This window comes from Rhinoderma darwinii, chromosome 3 (genome assembly GCF_050947455.1).
Source record: "Rhinoderma darwinii isolate aRhiDar2 chromosome 3, aRhiDar2.hap1, whole genome shotgun sequence".
Classification (NCBI taxonomy): Eukaryota; Metazoa; Chordata; class Amphibia; order Anura; family Rhinodermatidae; genus Rhinoderma; species Rhinoderma darwinii.
Window position 1 is genome coordinate 385,026,792 of NC_134689.1, and position 22,498 is coordinate 385,049,289.

Consider the following 22,498-nt stretch of genomic DNA (forward strand, 5'->3'; position numbering starts at 1 on the left):
ACAATTTTGTGTGGTATAACTGCCTGTCTTACAAGCAGATACATTTAAATTGAGAAAAATGCTAATTTTTGCAATTTTTCGCTAAATTTGGGGGTTTTTCACAATTAAATACTGAACATATCGAGCAAATTTTGCCAGTAACTTAAAGTCCAATGTGTCACGAGAAAACAATCTCAGAATCGCTTGGATAGGTGAAAGCATTCCGGAGTTATTACCACATAAAGTGACACATGTCAGATTTGAAAAATGAGGCTCGGTCAGGAAGGTCAAAAGTGGCTAAAGAGGGAAGGGGTTAAGGGGGTACTCTAATGCTCTGAATGTTTATGGGGCTTAATGTTTATGGGGTAATCGAATACCATTTATTGGATTGACGTTTATGGGGTTATCTAGTTATTGCTATTCATAGGATTAAGGTCTATACTATATAGGAACAATGTTTAAGGGGCACTCTAGTGTTTTATATCTATCTATCTATAGGTCCTGGTGCAGAACTTTCTAGTTGGACTACAATATATTATTACTAGATCATAAAACGGGATTGTAAACATTCAAGAATTGCTTTCAGATAATCTTTTTGCACGTGAGCCCCGCCATCAAGAACTGTTCATACCCCCTTATCAGTCACAGGGTGCCCCATATGCAGTGTCCTGTGGGCACGCGGACCTGTAGCCCCCCGCGCCCGGGTGAGATTACTGCCCATCAGAGGTCACATCAGCCGGACACGTGGAGATCACTGATGACGCACAACTACTACGTGAACGCTCCGGGCTCCCAGGTGGCTCATTACCGTTAACTCCGCCCCTAGACTGCATCCCACTGTTCATTGGTCGCAGAAATAACTAGCCGGCCGTGATTAGTTACAATCCCCTAAATCACGTGATGCCACAGAAAGGCTTTAGCCGGTGTTCGGGAATCCGGCTGCTCAGTTGGCGCAGGTCGCCGGTGGGAGTTTGCTGCTCGGCTCTGCGTGAACTGTAACGCTGTATATCCCCCCCGAACCATCCATCTCTCCCCCGGTGTAGCCCTATCCACAACCGGCTGCTCTTCTCCGGATCTAGTGAAGCGAACACAGACATTCCCAACTACAGGTGAGATCCATGTCTGTAGTTGTGTCTTGGCCATTTCTACCAGTGTTTTAATAAGTTGGGAGCTGCGTCACTTCTATAATTTAGAGATCACTTTGTGTTTACCGAGGTTCTAGAACTATTTTGGTGTAGCCACATGTTGAGGTGCGATTAGAACCATGTTGAATAAGGCCCTGTTCACACGGAGTTTTTTGCAGGAGGAAAATTCCTCCTGTAAAAACTGACCCTGGAGGTTTTCATGTTTGACGTGGTTTTTGACGTGGTTTTTGACGTGGTTTTTGAGGCGGTTTTCCAGGCGGTTTTTCAGGCTGTTTTTGCCGAGGTTTTCACACGCATGAGGCTGGGTTCACACAACCATGTTACGTCCATAATGTACGGAACGTATTTCGGCCGGAAGACCCGGACCGAAGACAGTGCAGGGAGCCGGGCTCCTAGCATCATAGTGATGTACGACACTAGGAGTCCCTGCCTCTGCGTGGAACTACTGTCCCGTACTGTAATCATGATTACAGTACGGGACAGTTGTCCTGCAGCGAGGCAGGGACTCCTAGCGTCGTACATAACTATGATGCTAGGAGCCCGGCCCCCTGCAGTGTGTTCGGTCCGGGTCTTCCGGCTGAAATACGTTCCGTACATTACGGACGTAACATGGTCGTGTGAACCCAGCCTGACATCCTTCTGTCAACGGATCTGTCACCATTGAAATGAATGGTGATGCAAACGGAACTTACTTCACACTTGCCTTTCCGTTGAGGGGTTCCCCTGACTGAAAGCACCGACGGAACCCCTGAGCAGAAACCACGCTGATGTGAACAGGCCCACATTAAAAAAAACATTGTTTTCTGTTTGCATCATCATTGACTTCAATGCTGATGGATCCGTTGCTAATGGGATTCCCTACACTGCGGTATTGGTTCCGTCGAAACGACAGAACCCTTTGCACAACGGGGACAAACAGAAACCATTAGCAACGGATCTGTCACCACTTCACACTTGCCTTTCCGTTGAGGGGTTCCCCTGAGTGAAAGCACCGACGGAACCCCTCAGCGGAAACCACGCTGATGTGAACAGGCCCACATTAAAAAAAAAAAAGTATACTTACTTCTTGAATCAATTTCCCAACATCAATGTCCATTCGGTGGTACACCTCTGCTGTCGTCATTTCTGTTCCTGAAATGTTAAAAAAAAATAAAAAAGAGATGACATACATGAACAACTGCATAACAAAATTAAAAAATTAAAAATAAAAAAATTGAAAAAAAAAATCGAAAAAAAAAATCGAAAAAAAAAATCGAAAAAAAAAATCAGAAAAAAAAATAAAAAAAAAAATTCTAAAAAAAAAAATGCACAGCTCCATACATGTATAGCATGTATGGAACATAGGAGCAAGTGCACTTACTTGTATTTGGATGCAGGACTTCGGTTTTCTGTATCCCTGAGTTCTGTCCACGATGTTTTTCAGCCTCCACGAGCAGACAGGAAATGACAGCCACTTGCTGGGCTGGACTAGCAGCAGGAGACGACTCCTGCAAAACACTCGGCAATATACTCGTCAGAAAACACCTCACTAGTTCGAGGTGTTTTTTGACGTGTCCCCATTGCTTTCAATGCGGTTTTGGACGCGGAAACCGCATCAAGAAGGGTCATGTCCCTTCTTTTTGCCGCGAGGCGTTTTTTTTACTCGCGGTAAAAAAACGCCTCCGTCTCCCATTGAAATCAATGGGAGTCATTTTGGGTCGTTTTTGGCGCGTTTTCCGCCGCGTTTTCCGCGTCAAAAAAAGTGTCAAAAAACTCCGTGTGAACAGGGCCTAAAACACATGCAAAAACCACACGTTTTTCAATGCGGTTGCAGTTTTTTATTGGGGTACTTTTCCTAGACACTACTTATGGAGGCACTATATTGTTGCACACTGAGTATCTGTAATACAAACACTTGGGGGTCTCTGTACATCTGCGACCATAAAGGACCTGTGCGTGCAGTCTTGGCCACAACCTGGATACAATGTCCAAGTTGATCCCTCTGTCTTAATGGAACTTGTTCCCAGAGAGAGGGAGATTCCTGATGGGGTTTTTGAGGGTAGTGGGGTAGAAATAATGCAGTTAGGCTCCATTATGGTGATTAAAGTGTTAACTTCTCCAATAGTTCAACTTGGCGATGCCCTTGGCTTTACAGCTCTGCTACAATCTTGGGGTCGTTTTACATGGTTATTACTAATATAAATCTTTTTATCTTTTAGGGCTTCTCACTTCTACCTACACGATGCCGGGTGACTTCTCAATGTGCTTGTGTCTGAGCCCCCCTCCTCCACGCCACTTGCGTCTCCCTTCACTTAAGTCACTCCGGCCATGTCTGGCTCCAACTTCTCGCCCTTCGGAGCCTCGTAAAAAGGGTGTAGTGTTTGCGGATTCTCTTGGACTGGCCCTCACTACAGTACGTCACTTCTCTCGTTCACTCTTTGATGAAGATCCGCTGGTGCTCGCCTTGGCTTCGTTGAGAGCTCTGCGCCCACTTTCCAACTCCACATACATTTTGGACTTTCAGCTGCCAACTCAAGACTACTCACTTTTCCGGGCTAGACTCGCACATCAACAGGTTTGTCTGGAGCAATGCGCTGTCCAGGGAGCGACCGTGGCCGGTACGGTCCGTGTGCGCAATATCGGCTACGAGAAACGGGTAACTCTGCGGGTCAGCTACGATAACTGGAAAAGTCATTATGACCTACCATGCTCTTATCTACGTGATCCTTATGGTGGAAGAGAGACAGACATGTACTCGTTCAGACTTCCACTGCCTCCGGGCACCCAGCGGGCTGAGTTCTGCATTTGCTTTTGGTGCCAGGGTACAGAACACTGGGATAATAACGGAGGCAAGAATTATGCATTGAACAGGGAGACCGGACAACGCAGCTATACACGTGGCACCTATTGGTGATACGTGTCCGTTGGAAGCCGTAAAAGTGCTGGTCCGCTGGAACAAAAAGTTGGGTGTTGTCCCTTTTGTGGATCAAGAGGGCTTGTAGGAAATTGAACATTTCACCAGATATGGGTATAGACTAGATGTTGTGCTACTATCAGGTGACACTAATGTGGTTGCCAGGCACTATTGTGCTATTTATATGCTTGTTATCTTGAGTGGTGGGGGTTTTGTGAACACCAAGGAATCCAAAAAGCCTCAAGTGACCCGGGTAGCCAGCCTCCATTCTACACCATTTAACTACAAGGGTGTCCATAACGTTATGGAATTTTTCTACGGTGGTGGTCCTCAGAAGACATAGGGAGGATTTATTAACTTGATGCCACTTTTCTGATGTTAAAAAGGAAATATTTGGGTGCTCACCCCATTTGTGCTAAAATTTGCTACTTTTCTCTCGCCACTTTTGCAAAGTTGGCGCGGTAACTGGCAGAACAAGAAAGGGACCGACATACTTAAGATTTCTAAAGATGGAATACACTAGTGCAAATCCACACCTGCTCATACGAGCCGTAGATTTAATTCTCTGTCTATAGGACTGCCCCGAGATGCGCCAAATAAAGTGCGACAGTCTTAATAAATGCCCCCTTAGTTCTGTACAGAATCAGTCACCACTTTATATAGGATGTATTCAACGTGTTGCCACAAACCACAATGACCACTAGGGTGAAATGTTTTTGGTTGCCATCTGATATACACTTTTTTTTTTTTTTCTTACACTTCTACACGTCTTGGTTGTGTTCTGGTTGTATTGGGTGGGAGACCCCACTGACACGATGTGGAGGTCTCCTGGCTTTAGGAAGTTTATGTATTTGATGAATTAATGTCGTGAATGAAACTGCCTCCGGGCAAGAAGTTTTTAATGCTGGTTTTACTGCAGATTCAATAAACTTTGGCAAATCTTTTCTATTTCTTTGTGTGCTTTTTGCTTCAACCCCCCCCCCCTCCAGTCTATGAAGGTCCTCAATATGAGGACCTGGTCAAGGACTTGTTATTGTACTTGGCTACTTTCACATGGCAGTGATCACCATCTTTAGGTTTTCTTCCTATATGGAATATAATTGTGATCTTGAGGATGCAGGTTTTTTGCGGTTTCAATATTTTGTTGAACCTTGATTAAACTTCTAAGACTAAATAGTAATCTGTAACATGATCCCAGTAAGGAAACAAACCGGGCCGCTAATGCCCCGAGGGAGCCCCTCCCCCCACATGGCACTCGCAGAGTCTGATAGTGGAATTCCATCTGGTTTGTATAGGCGAACAACTTTAAAGGAACAGTGTCATCACAATTTTTTTTTTTAATGTTAGATTTTAGTGCTTTATTAAAAACGTTTATATTTATTTGTGTGTTTGTGTTTTGCGTTTTCTTATTTTTACACTTTCTTCCCTATGGGGGCTGCCATTTTTTTTTTTTCCATTTCTGTATGTGTCGATTAACGACACATACAGACATGGAATACGGCAGCTACAGTTCCATAGTGAATGCGAACGGGGCCCGTTCCATCCACTAACATGTACGCCGCTGTGTGGGAACTGCGCATGCGCCGCTCCCACACAGTCCAATTTGAAATGCGCGCCGTCCGGCGCCATTTTCCTGTGGACCGGAAGTCGCGGCCGGACAGTAAGATTACTACTTCCGGTCGCGGCTTCCGGACTTGTGCACTTGGACCAGCGGCAGCGGACGGGCCGGAGGGAGCCGCGGCGGCAGGAGCAGGTAAGAGATTTCTATGTATGTTTGTGTTTGTGTACGTTTACTACTGTATGTAAACCTACTACACTGTGTGTTAGCTCAAAAAATGGCGACACAGTGTAGGAGGTTAGACCGTTCAAACCCCTCATTTATCCCGGCACTAGCCAGAATAAAGGAGGGGGGGGGGATGCTGAGAGCTCACTAGAGCGAGGGCTTTTTACCCAATTTTGCAATGCTGCAATTTTGGGAATAGCTCCATCTAGTGACCAGCAATGGGAAATATTATAAATTAGAATTAATTTATAATATTTCCTGACTCATGAAAAAAATTTGAACAATGTTTAATCACCTACACACTAAATGTTTAATTAAAAAAAACAAAAACATGTTTTTCTGGCAACACATTCCCTTTAAGGGAATGTTCAGACTGGATGGATTTAATTGCTGCTACTGTAACATGCTGCAGATTTGTTCAAATCTCAACACACTGCAGAAAATTGCTGTGAAGCCGTTCACAAATTAAGGGTGTGTTCACATATATCAATTGCATCAGTTTGTTTTTTTTGTCAAGTAATCACAACTGATGCAAAACCAATGCAATAATGTATCTATCGGTCGCCATCAGGCTTTTTCTAAATTTTTGCTACAAAACTATTTGTTTGTCAGTTTTTACCACAATGGTCCACCTAAAAGGTCATCTAGGGTCTGAATGTGCCAAATATCAGTGGTGAATAGTCTGATTGGATACCTGTATACCATGTCAGGGCTCTCCTCTGCTCTGGCCTCAGCGCTACACTGTAATGTAGCGCATTGTAATGTCACGTGTCATTCAGTGCAGCGCCAAGAGAGCCCAGAAGGCGGCTGCTGTTCTGTCAACTGACCTCCGATCAGATGTTTGGCGCAGCCTTATAAGCCTCCGAAGACAACGCTAGCCCTGACGTCAGAGTAGCTAGTTTATGGTGCTTTTACAGCTACCCACCCACAACGCAGGGATTGCTGTGTCTATTCACACATCAGGGTTCCAGAGTCGGCCGGTAAAAACTGCCGGCTAGGTAAATTTGACAGCCATTTTGCATCTGTTTTGTATCCGTTCTGTGTTTTTCGTTCATGATAAATGTTCAAAAATAGATTAAATTAATGTTTAGATAATGAAACCATGCCCTCTGTAGATAATGCCATAGCGCCGCTGGTCCCCCCCTCTGTTGATCGCGCCGCTGGTCCCCCCCTCTGTTGATGGCGCCGCTGATCCCCCCCTCTGTTGATGGCGCCGCTGATTCCCCCCCCCCCTCTGTTGATGGTGCCGCTGATTTTTCCCCCCCCCTCTATTGATGGTGCCGCAGATCCCCTCCTCCTAGCAGCGTAAACCCCGGCCAGAGCATTGCCGACGACGTGGCTGGGGGATTCCTTCCAAGAGGGATTGGATGTCGGGTTACTCCCTGAGCGGAATCCCTGGCCACAGCTGTGCCAACACTGGGGACTTTCTCAAGGAGGAGCCCCTGACGCCACTGTCCATATGTGGACAGTAACCTCAGAAGTTTCCTATAGGAGCGGAATCCACAGCCAGATCAGCAATAACGGGTATATATATTAGGTAGGGGAAGCCATTTTAGGCCTTGAAAAAATTTGTCCCACCCTCCCTTCAGTTTTTATTTTGTATTAGGGTATGTGCACACGTAGTGACCAAAAACGTCTGAAAATACGGAGCTGTTTTCAAGGTAAAACAGCCCCTGATTTTCAGACATTTTTTGAGCAACTCGCGTTTTTCGCGGTGTTCTTTACATCCGTTTTTGGAGCCGTTTTCATTGGAGTCTGAGAACTGCTCCAAAAACGTCCAAAGAAGTGTCCTGCATATAATGTATATAAGTGCCCTGCACTTCTTTGCCGAGGCAGTCCATTTACGCGTCGTCGTTTGACAGCTATCAAACTACGACGCGTAAATGACAGGTCGTCGGCACAGTACGTTGGCAAACCCATTCAAATGAATGGGCAGATGTTTGCCGACATATTGGAGCCCTATTTTCAGGCGTAAATCGAGGCATAATACGCCTCGTTTACGTCTGAAAATAGGTCGTGTGAACCCAGCCTAAGGGGGGATTCACACGAGCGTGTATTCGGTCCGTGCGGGCCGCGTGGTTTTCACGCGGCACGCATGGACCAATACAAGTCTATGGGGCAGTACAGACAGTCCGTGCTTTTTGCGCAGCGTTTGTCTGCTGCGCAAAAAGCGCGACAGGTTCAATAACAGAAAATAGGAAAAATTATTTGTTAAAAAATAATTTTTTCTGTTTCACCATTCTGAGAGCCAAAACTTTTTTTTTTATCTTTTTATATCGATTGAGCGGTATGAGGGCTTATTTTGTTGCGGGATTCAATTATTTTCTTTTTTACATTGTGCTTGGGGAAAAATGGGAAAAGGTTTTTTTTTTTTGTTTTTTTTAACTCCTAAACTTTTTTCTACACTTTTAGTTCCCCTAGGGGACTTGAACCAGTGGCCACTTGGTTACATGTGGAGTTACTGAAACAGAGTAACTACGCTGTTCCGCTAACTCCCATAGTGAATGGCAGTTACGGAAGCAGCATGCGAGCTACGCTGTTTCCGTAACTCCACATGTAATCAAGTGGCCGGGAGAGCACAGAAAGCTAAAATGGGGTTTAGGGGGCCCCGTTATAGAGATAGATGCAGGTACCAGGGGTGGGACCTGCATCTACCTGACATTTATGACATATCCTGTTATGTCATAAATGTCCTTCATAAAAAAAAAAAAACTTTAAATGCCACGGTCAATATTGACCACAGCATTGAACTAGTTAAAGGGGTTTGCCATAACACACATGTATCCCCTATCCACAAAATAGGGGCTACAAGTGAGATCGCTGGGAGTCCTCCTTATTGCTGGAGGTCCCAGCGGTCGAACAGGGGACCGAAAGTCCCCCAAAGCGCTACATGAGAAGCCTGGACTTCCGGGTTCTGTGTCCGGCTTATCTGTTCCGCAGCTCCATAGAGATCAATGGTGAACCGCTCAGACATGCGCAGAAGATTCCCATTGATCTCTAAGAAGCTGCCGGACACAGAACGCGGAAGTCACAGCTTCTCATGCAGCGCTCTGGGCGACTTTGTCCCCGTTCTCCTTATCGATCACATGTATCCGCTATCCTGTGGAGAGGGGATGCATGTGTTTTATGGCACAAGCCCTTTAAACTGCCAGGAACAGCGAAATTGCTGTTGCTGGCCGTTATAGCAGCGTGTCAGAAGCTGACACCTGCAGGGTATGGTGCGAGCTCAGCGTGAGCCTGCTCCATACATCACCCCCTCCCCTTGGTGTGTGCGGGTACTTGGCAACGGTATGCTATGTTTATATATTGCGGTCTTAAAATAAAGGCAATATTGTGTCTAAGTTATGGTGGAGGTGGAGTTAGGCTTCTCTGAGGGGCGGACCCTGGGAAGCATGGTGGTTTAGCATACCTGTGGTGATGCCACTGTAGCTTATCTGGTCATGGCAAGTGGTTTAACCCCTTAAAGACCGGCGTATAGAGTTTTTACGTTGGCCGTTTGGGGTAGTTCTTCTTAAGCGCCGCCTTTTCCCGTTGGCACTTCAGAAGAACTTTTGCCGCATAGTGCGGGGTGCTGCTGAAGCCCAGGCTGTTGCTTCAGGGCAACGATCAGGGTCTCCGATCATATTTAACCCCTCAGATGCGGTGCACAATAGCGATTGCAGCATCTGGGTGATTTTAGAGGTTAAGAGCTCCCTCTCACCCCACAGGTATCCCGTGTGCATCGCGGGGTGCCAATGGTTTCTATGGCAGCCTGGGGGCCTAACAAAGGCCCCCAGGTCTGCCTTTAGTGAGTGCCTGTTAGGCCATGCCAGAGGAATGGCCTAACAGGTGTCTGTCCCTTTTACACTGACGGGCAATAATACACTGCAATACAGAAGTATTGCAGTGTATTATAAAAGCGATCAAAAGATCGTACAGTAAAGTACCCTAGTGGAACTAAAAAAAGTTTCATAAAGTTTGAAATAAATAAATGTTCCAAGTAAACATTAAAAACCCACTTTCTCCCCTTACAAAATACTTTATTATGAAAAAAAAGTAAGTTACGCCTTTTTGCTATCGCCGTGTCCGTAACGAACCCTACTATAAAACGATTACATTATCTAACCTGCTCGTTTAACACCGTAAAAAATATAATAGACAACGCCAGAATTGCTGTTTTCTGTTCATTCTACCTTCAATTTTTTTTTTAAAGTGATCAAACAGTCGCATCTACGCAAACGGTACTAATAAAAACTACAAGTTGTTACGCAAAAAAAAAGCCCTCCTACAACTGCATCGGTCAAAAAATAGTTATGCCTCTTAAAATATAGCGACACAAACAAATTTTGAATGTTTTTACTGTGTAAATGTAGGAAAACATAGAAAAACCTATATAAATTTGGTATCGCCGCAATCGTAACGCCCCGCTGAAAAAAGTTTGTTATTTATACCACACCGTTAACTGTGTAAAATTAAGACGCAACAAAAGGCAATTTCTGTTTTTTTCCCAGTACCCCACTAAAAAAAAGTTAATAAAGTTAATCAATAAATATTTGTACACCAAAATGGTGCTTTTATAAAATACAACTTGTCCTGCAAAAAAAAGTACTTGTACAACTGTGTCGATAAAAAATAAAGTTATAGATCTTTGAATGAGACGATGGAAAAACCTAAAAAATTGCTCGGTCATTAAGGTATAAAATACCTTTTGGTATTAAGGGGTTAAGGGTTTTGCTTTATTTATATTGGATGTTGTCAAGGAGTAGCCACTTGTTAACATAACTATGTTGTACTAAGTTTATACTTGTTTTTTTTTTTTTATAGGTCTTACAAGTTAACACCTTAACGACCGCTCACCGTCTTGACGGCAGGCGGTGCATGTCCTTAGTCCACAGCGATGTCTTTTGTAGAGGAGATTGATGAGCGCTCATCCTCTAAGCAGAAGCTGTAACTTACAGCTCCTGATCTTAGAGCAGCCTGCTGAATACAGCTGGGTCGGAAAAAATTTGGACCCCAACTGTTTAACGCTTTGATCGCTGCGGTCTGTGGCAAGATCAAAGGAAACTCCCTGCTTTGAGCTAGTCATTGGAAACACGGTGATGTGATCAAACACCGGGGAATCCCTCTGCAGTCAGCCCTGGGGACCTACGGTGGACCCCAGGGCTGCCTATTCAGTAATGTGCTGCCCTAACAGAAGCCTGTGACACTGTATGATGTATTAGCATACAGGAGTGTGCTAATACATTACAAGTAAAAAATAGTTATAAAGTTATACCATACTTTTTTTTTTTTTGTTAATGGGATTAAAAAAAAAAAGTATTTTGCATGAAATATATTTTATTGCCCCTACACTAAATAAAAACAAAAAACCTACGTATTTGGTATCTATACGACCGTAATAACCTGAAGAATGAATCTAACGGTTATTTAGCATGGAACGGGATAAAAAAATAAATAAAGAAAAACTATGCCGAGAATCGCTTTTTCTTATAGTCACATCCTAAAAAATATATTTTTTTCTACCTCCAAACTATGATTAAAAATAATACAATTTCGCCCGTATAAATTAAGGCCTCATACAGCCACGTCAATGAGAAAATAAAAAAAAGGTTATAGTTGCTGAAATGCAGAGGTAAAAACTGAAAAATGTAGCTGCGCATTAAGACCTTTTCAGGCCTGGTCATTAAGGGGTTAAATGAAAAAGAACACTTAAAGGGAATGTGTTGCCAGCAAAACATGTTTTTTTTTTTTAGTTAAACAATTAGTGTATAGGTGATTAAACATTGTTCTAATTTTTTTTTTTTTTTCACGAGTCAGGAAATATTATAAATTGGATTCAATTTATAATATTTCCCAGCACTGGTCACTAGATGGAGCCATTCCCAAAATTGCAGCATTGCATGTGGTAAAGCAACCACATTGCTTTATGCTGCAAAATTGGGTAAAAATCCCTCGCTCTAGTGAGCTCTCAGCATCCCCCCCTCCTTTATCCTGGCTAGTGCCGGGAGAAACGAGGGGTTTGAACGGTCTAACCTCCTACACTGTGTGTCGCCATTTTTTGAGCTAACACACAGTGTAGTAGGTTTACATACAGTAGTAAACACACACAAACACACATAGAGATCTCTTACCTGCTCCTGCCGCCGCCGCTCCCTCCGATTCGTCCGCTTCGTCTGCTGCCGCTGCTCCATGTGCACAAGTCCGGAAGCCGCGACCGGAAGTAGTAATCTTACTGTCCGGCCGCGACTTCCGGTCCACAGGAAAATGGCGCCGGATGGCGCGCATTTCAAATTGAATTGTGTGGGAGCGGCGCATGCCGCTCCCACACAGCGGCGTACACGATAGTGGATGGAACGGGCCCCGTTCGCAGTCCCTATGGGACTGGAGCTGCCGTATTCCATGTGTCGTTAATCGACACATACAGAAATGGGAAAAAAAATGGCAGCCACCATAGGGAAGAAAAAGTGTAAAAATAAAAAAAAGTAACACACAAACACACAAATTAATCCAAACGTTTTTAATAAAGCACTAACATCTTTAACATATTAAAAATAATTTTTGGGTGACACTGTTCCTTTAATAAAGCTGTGACAAGCACCTTCTGATTTTACTGATCTGTGTCAATGTGTGTTTATTAGACAGGGGGGTGTTTGTCGCCCTTATCCCGTCATGGCTTTCTGCTTGCATTGCACCCACCAATTGGTAAAACACAATCGACAAGTACTGAGTCCATTGCTCATAAGACTGTTGTGTAGCCGCCAATGGCATACTATATAAGCTAGTGAAGAATGAAACTACAATTTAATGATATATTTGATATAAATGCGGGACCTGAGGGGCGGCGCATGACTGACCTAGGAACTCGACAACAGAGAGAATCTGTGTCATACACCGCCCCCTCCGATCCCGCACTTGACGTAACAGTGTAGAATGATTTTGAATAGCCAACTTGTTTTCTGAGCTACAATTCTGCTCCTACTCAGTCAGGCATACTCGCCAATACCAGTGTAGCGCTGACGGGTGCCGGGGGGTGTTTTAGTGTATTACTAAATGCCAATTGAGGATAACTTCACAGCTGCTTTTTGTTACGAAGTCCGTGTGGGGCTTGCAGGCTATGCCCCATTTTTCCAACCTGGCAAATTGTTGGGTGTCTTCATATATATGGCGCTCCATTTGAGAAAGCTGACATGATAAATATTCTGCATTGTCTCCAGAACTTACCATCTATTTCTCAGCTGTCCTGTGCAGAATGTCTACGTCAACAAATTAAAGAGAGAACATACTTTTCTAAGGATGCAGCACTGCGGTAAGAGACAGCGGACCCCTCTAGGACGGGGAACACCCTGTGCCCCTCCTGTTCTGATGAGCAATGCAGAGATGGTGACAGGACGGACCTGTCTTATCAGAATGGGGACGGTTCACCTGGAAGGATGGCTGCACTGTAGTCCTCTCCTGTTAGGAAAAGTAGCATTATGTCGTGGAAATAGGTCTACCACTTAAAGTGTAACTAAACTAAAAGAGTGCGTCATGGCGCCATCTCTTCCCAAAGTAAGACTAAGACGTACGCACGTTGTATGCATGAGGCCTAACTGTGTAAAATAAATGTATAAACACTATAAAAGTTCTTGGCTTTCTACTTAAAGAGGCTCTGTCACCAGATTTTGCAACCCCTATCTCCTATTGCAGCAGATAGGCGCTGCAATGTAGATTACAGTAACGTTTTTATTTTTAAAAAACGAGCATTTTTGGCCAAGTTATGACCATTTTTGTATTTATGCAAATGAGGCTTGCAAAAGTACAACTGGGCGTGTTGAAAAGTAAAAGTACAACTGGGCGTGTATTATGTGCGCATATCGGTGCGTGTTTACTACTTTTACTAGCTGGCCGTTCTGACGAGAAGTATCATCCACTTCTCTTCACAACGCCCAGCTTCTGGCAGTGCAGATCTGTGACGTCACTCACAGGTCCTGCATCGTGTCGGCACCAGAGGCTACAGTTGATTCTGCAGCAGCATCAGCGTTTGCAGGTAAGTAGCTACATCGATTTACCTGCAAACGCCGATGCTGCTGCAGAATCATCTGTAGCCTCTGGTGCCGATGTGTCCTCGCTCATCTGACACGATGCAGGACCTGTGAGTGACGACACAGCGTGATCTCTCGAGAACACGCTGTGTCTGCACTGCCAGAAGCTGGGCGTTCTGAAGAGAAGTGGATGATACTTCTCATCAGAACGGCCAGCTAGTAATAGTAGTAAACACACCCCGATGTACGCACATAATACACGCCCAGTTGTACTTTTACTTTTCAACACGCCCAGTTGTACTTTTGCAAGCCTCATTTGCATAAATACAAAAATGGTCATAACTTGGTCAAAAATGCTCGTTTTTTAAAAATAAAAACGTTACTGTAATCTACATTGCAGCACCTATCTGCTGCAATAGCAGATAGGGATTGCAAAATCTGGTGACAGAGCCTCTTTAAGGGAAATGTATCCCTTTTTTTTTTCCATTAATTGAAACCAGAGGTGTTATACGTCAGTGTAATCCTGTCTGTGATGATAATGAGATGTCTGATGAGAATTGATCTCTACAGAACAGGAAGGGTCCGTCTATTATGAATAGTGGATCCTGTGTTATCTATATAGAGGTGTTATAGGTCAATGTAATCCTGTCTGTGATAATAATCAGATGACTCCTGAGAAGTGATCTCTACAGAACAGGAAGGGTCAGTCTATTATGAATAGTGGATCCTGTGTTATCTATATAGAGGTGTTATACGTCAGTGTAATCCTGTCTGTGATGATAATGAGATGTCTGATGAGAACTGATCTCTACAGAACAGGAAGGGTCAGTCTATTATGAATAGTGGATCCTGTGTTATCTATATAAAGGTGTTATACGTCAGTGTAATCCTGTCTGTGATGATAATGAGATGACTGCTGAGAAGCGATCTCTACAGAACAGGAAGGGGCAGTCTATTATGAATAGTGGATCCTGTGTTATCTATATAGAGGTGTTATAGGTCAATGTAATCCTGTCTGTGATAATAATCAGATGACTGCTGAGAAGTGATCTCTACAGAACAGGAAGGGTCAGTGTATTATGAATAGTGGATCCTGTGTTATCTATATAGAGGTGTTATATGTCAGTGTAATCCTGTCTGTGATGATAATGAGATGTCTGATGAGAATTGATCTCTACAGAACAGGAAGGGTCAGTCTATTATGAATAGTGGATCCTGTGTTATCTATATAAAGGTGTTATACGTCAGTGTAATCCTGTCTGTGATGATAATGAGATGACTGCTGAGAAGCGATCTCTACAGAACAGGAAGGGTCAGTCTATTATGAATGGTGGCTCCTGTGTTGTCTATATAGAGGTGTTATACGTCAGTGTAATCCTGCCTATGGTGATAATGAGATGACTGCTGAGAAGTGATCTCTACAGAACAGGAAGGGGCAGTCTATTATGAATAGTGGCTCCTGTGTTATCTATAGTGAGGTGTCACCTGTCAGTGTAATCGTGCCGGTGATAATGAGATGACTGCTGAGAAGTGATCTCTACAGAACAAGAAGGGTCAGTCTATTATGAATAGTGGATCCTGTGTTATCTATAGTGAGGTGTTATACTTCAGTGGAATCCTGTCTGTGATGATAATGAGATGACTGCTGAGAAGTGATCTCTACAGAACAGGAAGGGTCAGTCTATTATGAATAGTGGATCCTGTGTTATCTATAGTGAGGTGTTATACTTCAGTGTAATCCTGTCTGTGATGATAATGAGATGATTGCTGAGAAGTGATCTCTACAGAACAGGAAGGATCAGTCTATTATGAATATTGGATCCTGTGTTATCTATATAGAGGTGTTATACGTCAGTGTAATCCTGTCTGTGATGATAATGAGATGATTGCTGAGAAGTGATCTCTGCAGAACAGGAAGGGTCAGTCTATTATGAATATTGGATCCTGTGTTATCTATATTGAGGTGCTACCTGTAAGTGTAATCGTGCCTGTGATGATAATGAGATGATTGCTGAGAAGTGACCTTTATAGAACAGGAAGGGTCAGTCTATTATGAATAGTGGATCCTGTGTTATCTATATAGAGGTGTTATATGTTGGGTTCACACGTCGCATTCAAAATGTTTTTTTTGCTGCGATTCGCAAAAATAATGCGGCATTTTTCAGAAAATCGCGGCTAAACAGCATGATTTTTTTGTGGTTGAGGCCCAAAAAATTATTTTTGAACGCAGCATGTGAACTCAGCCTAAAGGTCCTTTTACACGGGCCAATGGTCGGACAAACAAGCATTTATATGATGCTCATTTCCAATCATTGCCTTGTGTAAACAGGGTAACGATCAGCCGATGAATGAGCAAGCGTTCGTTCATCGGTTGATCATATAGTTTAGGCAGCATAAAATATTATCGTCATCGACAGCACATCTCCCTGGGAGATGTGCTGCCGACATGATGGAAATGCATGGGGACGAGCGATTGTAGTAACGACTTCTTGTCCCCATACGTAGCTCCTTGTGAAAGGAGCAAACGAGCGCCGATCAACAAGCTATCTCGATCGATGCTCGTTTTTACGGGCCAATATTGGTCTGAGTAAAAGGCCCCTTAGTATACCAAAGCATTATATCAGTGACCAAATGATCGCATTGTGAAATCCCCTAGTACGACTAAAAAATAAATGAAATCAAGTTTAATAGAATTAGTTAAAAAAAAGTATTCACATTTTTCAAAAAAGTGCCTTTATTTTGCAGGTCTGAAAAAAAAAATACACATGTATGATATCGTTGGAATCGTAGCGACCCATACAATAAAGATATCCCATTATTTAAGCCACACAGTAAAAAAAACAAAAAACATCAGAAAGGTATATGGAATTATTTACAGTTACGTCTGTTGGGTGGCGCAGGCACTGGAGCAGTTCCCACACCATCCACAGCGGGTACCCCAAAATGGTGCTATTAAAAAGTAACATTTTTCCTGCAAAAAAACAAGCATTTACACTACTACTTTAATGGAAAAACAAATCGTAATAGGTCTCGGAATGCAACGATGCAAAAACGGAAAAAATCCTGCGGTCCTGAAGGACAAAATCAGTCTTAATGGGGTTAAATAGATATTGACAAAGAAAAAAAAAACAAAAAAAAAAAACACAAAAAATTCTTACAAAATCTGTATAGCATAAAAATCTAATTTAAACAACAGGACAATTTCTGATGACTGATGTGACTTTTGCAGGAGGAAACTCAGAATCAGTGCTCATCAGCTTATTGGCAGCTCCTAGACACTGTGCAGAACCAATATGTTCAGATTATACACATTTGTCATAGATTAGAAATTTGAGGTTCATAGTAAAACAATTTTCTAATGTGTTCATCATAACAGACCTTCGTGGTTTTAGATCTGGAGCCTGTTTCTCAGACGGAAATCTGACCTCCATTATGGAAAATTGGATAATTTGGCTGAGCTACTACAGATTTAATCTCATTTTCAACAAGGATGAACTCTTACCTGGGATTAAAGAGCAGCTGGGTGGGTGCGGGATGAGCCTGGGAATATAACAGACTGTATTGTTCCTATCAATTCACTGTATTTTAACAATATATATTGTGCTCCCACAAATATGAACATTTGAAAATTCACTGAAGTGATAAATGAGTAAAATGTATAATTTTTATTTCATAGCTATCTAAAAACAGGGGTACAATCACCACTGTGAAAAGCATGCACGCATAGATGTCAGCGGCATGACATGCGTGCATGCTTCCGTGTTGTGCAGTAGAATATCTGCTGCTGAAGATATATCGCTGGCATCCTGGCCAGACTGACAGACCCCTGATGATAAGTATAGAAACGCGTAGGGTCGGGTGAAGTGAGGGAATTTTGCGTAGGGGGCAGTGGCATTGTTGTGCATCTGTACATTGGGAGAATCTGGTGCGGTTAACGCAGGCTCCTGTGTGAACGAGGGTCCAAACCACTGCTTTACCAATGTTAAACGCTGATTCCATATTTTGATATCTCTGTTTACATACCCAGTCATTAAGGGTTCGCAAACGAACTAGGACTGGGAGTATTGTGTTTAATACGTTTTTAAATACACGGTTGGGCTTTTCACAGTGGTGATTGTACCCCTGTTTTTAGATAGCTATGAAATAAAAATTATACATTTTACTCATTTATCACTTCAGTGAATTTTGTATTGTTCCTATCTCAACGGTTGTTTCATTGGGTCATTAAAGGGGTTGTCCCAAGTTGACTCAAATTTTTTTTTTTATACATTCTAAGCAGGAAATGAATTTTAAAACATTTGGTGTTAAAAAAAATGTAAAATTCATTTCCTAAGTGCCTTTTTTTTACACTTGATAACTCAGCAAGTGCTGGTTATCTTTTCTAAAAAGGGGCGTGAGCGGCTCGATGTCAATCAAGCCGCTCCGCTCTGCAGTGTGCGCGCTCCCGATGTTGCTAGATACTGTAGTTCTAGCAACATCGGGAGAATGTTCGTCTCAAGCGGGCATGGTAAGCCCGATTGAGACGAACTTACCGTGAATGTACTGTACACTACACTACACTACACTACACTACACTCACCCCGTTTCGGCAAGCCACTTTTCCCTCCCCCACCCTGTCACTACATTTTTGTACCCGCCGCATCGGTGCTGCATCAGCACCCGGCGAACAACTAAAAATATATAAAATAAAATAATAATCACCTAAGACGTTCTAACGGCGCTCTGAACGGTCCCGTCACTTGCCATCTTCCTTCTTCTTGGCGCCGCTCGCATTCATAGTAACAATGCGTTGTGGCGCAGATGACGTAATCATATCAGGCCCACGTGATTACTTCATCTGCGCCCACCGCTCTGTTATTGTGAATGGGAGAAGAAAAGTGACGGGACCGTTCAGCTCTTCGTGGGAACGTCCTAGGTGAGTTTATTTTTGTATGTATGTTGTTATGTATGTTGGTATGTATGTATGTATGTATGTATGTATATGTTTTCTTGTATGTATGTTGTCATGTTTGTATGTGTATATGTGCATGTATGTTTTCATGTATGTATGTTTGCATGTATGTATGTTTGCATGTATGTATGTTTGCATATATGTATGTTTGCTTGTATGTATGTTTGCTTGTATGTATGTTTGCATATTTGTATGTGTATATGTGCATGTATTTTTGCTTGTATGTATGCTTGCTTGTATGTATGTATGTATGTTTGCATGTATGTATGTTTGCTTGTATGTATGTTTGCTTGTATGTATGTTTGCTTGTAGGTATGTATGTTTGCTTGTATGTATGTATGTATGTATGTATATGTTTTCATGTATGTATGTTTGCATGTATGTATGTTTGCATATATGTATGTTTGCTTGTATGTATGTTTGCTTGTATGTTTGCTTGTATGTATGTTTGCTTGTATGTATGTTTGCTTGTATGTATGTTTGCATGTATGTATGTTTGCATATACTTATGTTTGCTTGTATGTATGTTTGCTTGTATGTATGTATGTTTGTATGTGTATATGTGCATGTATGTGTATATGTGCATGTATGTTTGCTTGTATGTATGTTTGCTTGTATGTATGTTTGCTTGTATGTATGTATGTATGCTTACTTGCTTGTATGTATGTATGTTTGCATGTATGTATGTTTGCATGTATGTATGTTTGCTTGTATGTATGTTTGCTTGTATGTATGTTTGTATGTGCATGTATGTGTATATGTGCATGTATGTTTGCATGTATGTATGTTTGCATGTATGTATGTTTTCATGTATGTATGTTTTCATGTATGTATGTTTGCATGTATGTATGTTTTCTTGTATGTAGATATGTATGTTTTCTTGTATGTATGTTGTCATGTTTGTATGTTTTCATGTATGTGTTTTCATGTATGTATGTTGTCATGTTTGTATGTGTATATGTGCATGTATGTTTGCATGTATGTATGTTTTCATGTATGTATGTATGTATGTTGTCATGTTTGTATGTGTGTATGTTTTCATGTATGTGTTTTCATGTAGGTATGTTTGCATGTATGTATGTTTGTATGTATGTTTTCATGTATGTATGTTGTCATGTTTGTATGTGTATACGTGCATGTATGTTTGCATGTATGTATGTATGTTTGTTTGTATATATGTCTGTATGGCCATGTATGATACTGTCTTCTGGCGCCCTGTATCTAAGCCAACTTTGCCGCAGGCTTCTATACATGGTATAACAGTCAGTATCACACATGAAAGTGAAAGTAAGCCTACGACATGTTTTATTTCATTTTTTTTTTAATATTTTTGATTTTTTACAGGTTTGGTGTTTGGACTACGTCGGTTTCGAGGACTACTTAGATGACGCTTTTTTTTCATCAATAAAATGGTTAATGAGGGTTGTGTTGGGGGTGCTTTATTTCAATAAAATATTTTATCTATATCTTTGTCTTTTCTTTTCAAGTTTTATTACTACCACTTTAGTAATGGCCGCTGTCTGAGTGACAAGGTCCATTACTAAGGGGAGGCTTAGTGTTAGCCGGTACAGAGGCTAACACTAAACACCATTATTACCCCGGTACCCACCACCACCAGGGGTGCCGGGAAGAGCTGGGTACGATCCAGTACCCGACCATCTGTTGTGATGGTAGGGCTCTGGGGTGGCCGCAGGCTGGTATTATGAGGCTGGGAAGGGCCAAAAACAGTGGACCTTCCCACCCTTGTAATGCTAGGCTGCTGCTGCTGTGTTGTATCTGGCTGGTTATAAAAGTGGGGGGGACCCCACGTCATTTTTTTTTATTATTTATTTATTATTTTTATTAAAAAGACATGGGGTTCCAACCAATTTATCATAACCAGCCACATACAACACAGTGTTATTAGCCTGGGAATGTACTAAACCAGTGGCCCCTCCCACCCGTGTAATGCCAGGCTGCTGCGGCCTTGTATATGGCTGGTTATTAAAAATGTGGGGGACCCAACGTCTATTGTTAAATTTTACAAAAAAACGACGTGGGGGTCCCCCCCATTTTTATAACCAGCCCGATACAACACAGCAGCAGCAGCCTAGCATTACAAGGGTGCGAAGGTCCACTGTTTTTGGCCCTTCCCAGCCTCATAATACCAGCCTACGGCCGCCCCAGTACCCGACCATCACAACAGATGGTCGGGTACTGGATCGTACCAAGCTCTTCCCGGCACCCCTGGTGGTGGTGGGTACCGGGGTAATAATGGGTGGTTAGTGCTAGCCTCTGCACCGGCTAACACTAAGTACCGCCTTAATAATGGACGCTGTCAATCAGCCAACTACCATTATCTAGGCACTAATAAAGTTTGAAAAAAAAAACACAAAGACAATTTTTTTTTATTGAAATAAGAAATCCCCAACAAAACCCTCGTTAACCATTTTATTAAAATTTTCAAAAAACGTAGATCTACGCAGTAGTCCAACGAATCGAAAGACGTAGTCCAATCGGTACATCAAAATCTGCAACAACATAAAAAAAAAGTTAGCAATGTGAACAATACCGATACTTATGCTCACCTACACACACACAAACAACCACACACAAACATATACACAAACACATATAAACACACACCCATATATTACACAAACACACACATAAACACATATACACACACACATATACACAAACATATACACAAACACATGTACACAAACACACCCATATATACACAAACATATACACAAACATATATACACACACACACACATATATACACAAACACACACACATATACAAAAACACACACAAACATATACACACAAACCTATACACATATGCACAAACACACCCATATATACACAAACACACACACACATATACACACACACATATGCATACATATACACATATGCACAAACACCCATATATACACAAACACACACATATACACACACACATATACATATACAAAAACACACAAACATATACACACAAACATATGCACAAACACACCCACATACACAAACACACACACACATAAACACACACACAAACATATACACAAACACACATATACACACAAACATATACACAAACACATGTACACAAACAAACCCACATATACACAAACATATACATATATACACAAACACACCCATATATACACACACACACACACACACACACACACATATACACAAACACACCCATATATACACAAACACACACACATAAACACACCAAAAAAGCACACACACATATACACACAAACATATACACATATACACACAAACATATGTACACAAACACACCCATATATACACAAACACATACACAAACCCACACATATACAAAAACACACACACACACAAACATATACACAAACACACCCATATATACACACACACAAATATACACAAACACAAAAATATACACAAACATATACACACAAATACACCCATATATACACTCACACATAAACACACACACATATACACAAACACACCCATATATACACAGACACACACACACACACACACACACACACACACTTACCTTTAGCGGAGCGCAGACTTCTCGCGACGGGTGCCTTCCACTTCATCTCCTTGCATCTCCTGCGCATGCGCCGAGATGCGCGTTCATGAGTAAATGACATCCTCTCCTCCGGACGCAGAGGATGTCATTACGCATGCGCGGCCACCGCTAAAGGTAAATAGCGGTGGCCGGGAACCTAGGCAACGAGCAGGATACAAA

The 22,498-nt window shown here is 42.3% G+C and overlaps 1 protein-coding gene across 1 annotated transcript; it reads left to right on the forward strand.

Annotated features, from left to right (window-relative positions):
• The first annotated feature begins 854 nt into the window (after positions 1 to 854).
• LOC142748331 (protein phosphatase 1 regulatory subunit 3C-like) lies at positions 855 to 4,963 on the forward strand. The gene is made up of 2 exons (XM_075855423.1): positions 855 to 1,088; positions 3,323 to 4,963. The coding sequence occupies exon 2, from the start codon at positions 3,346 to 3,348 to the stop codon at positions 4,015 to 4,017; it is 672 nt and encodes a 223-aa protein (XP_075711538.1). The 5' UTR covers positions 855 to 1,088; positions 3,323 to 3,345; the 3' UTR covers positions 4,018 to 4,963.
• Positions 4,964 to 22,498: the final 17,535 nt, after the last annotated feature.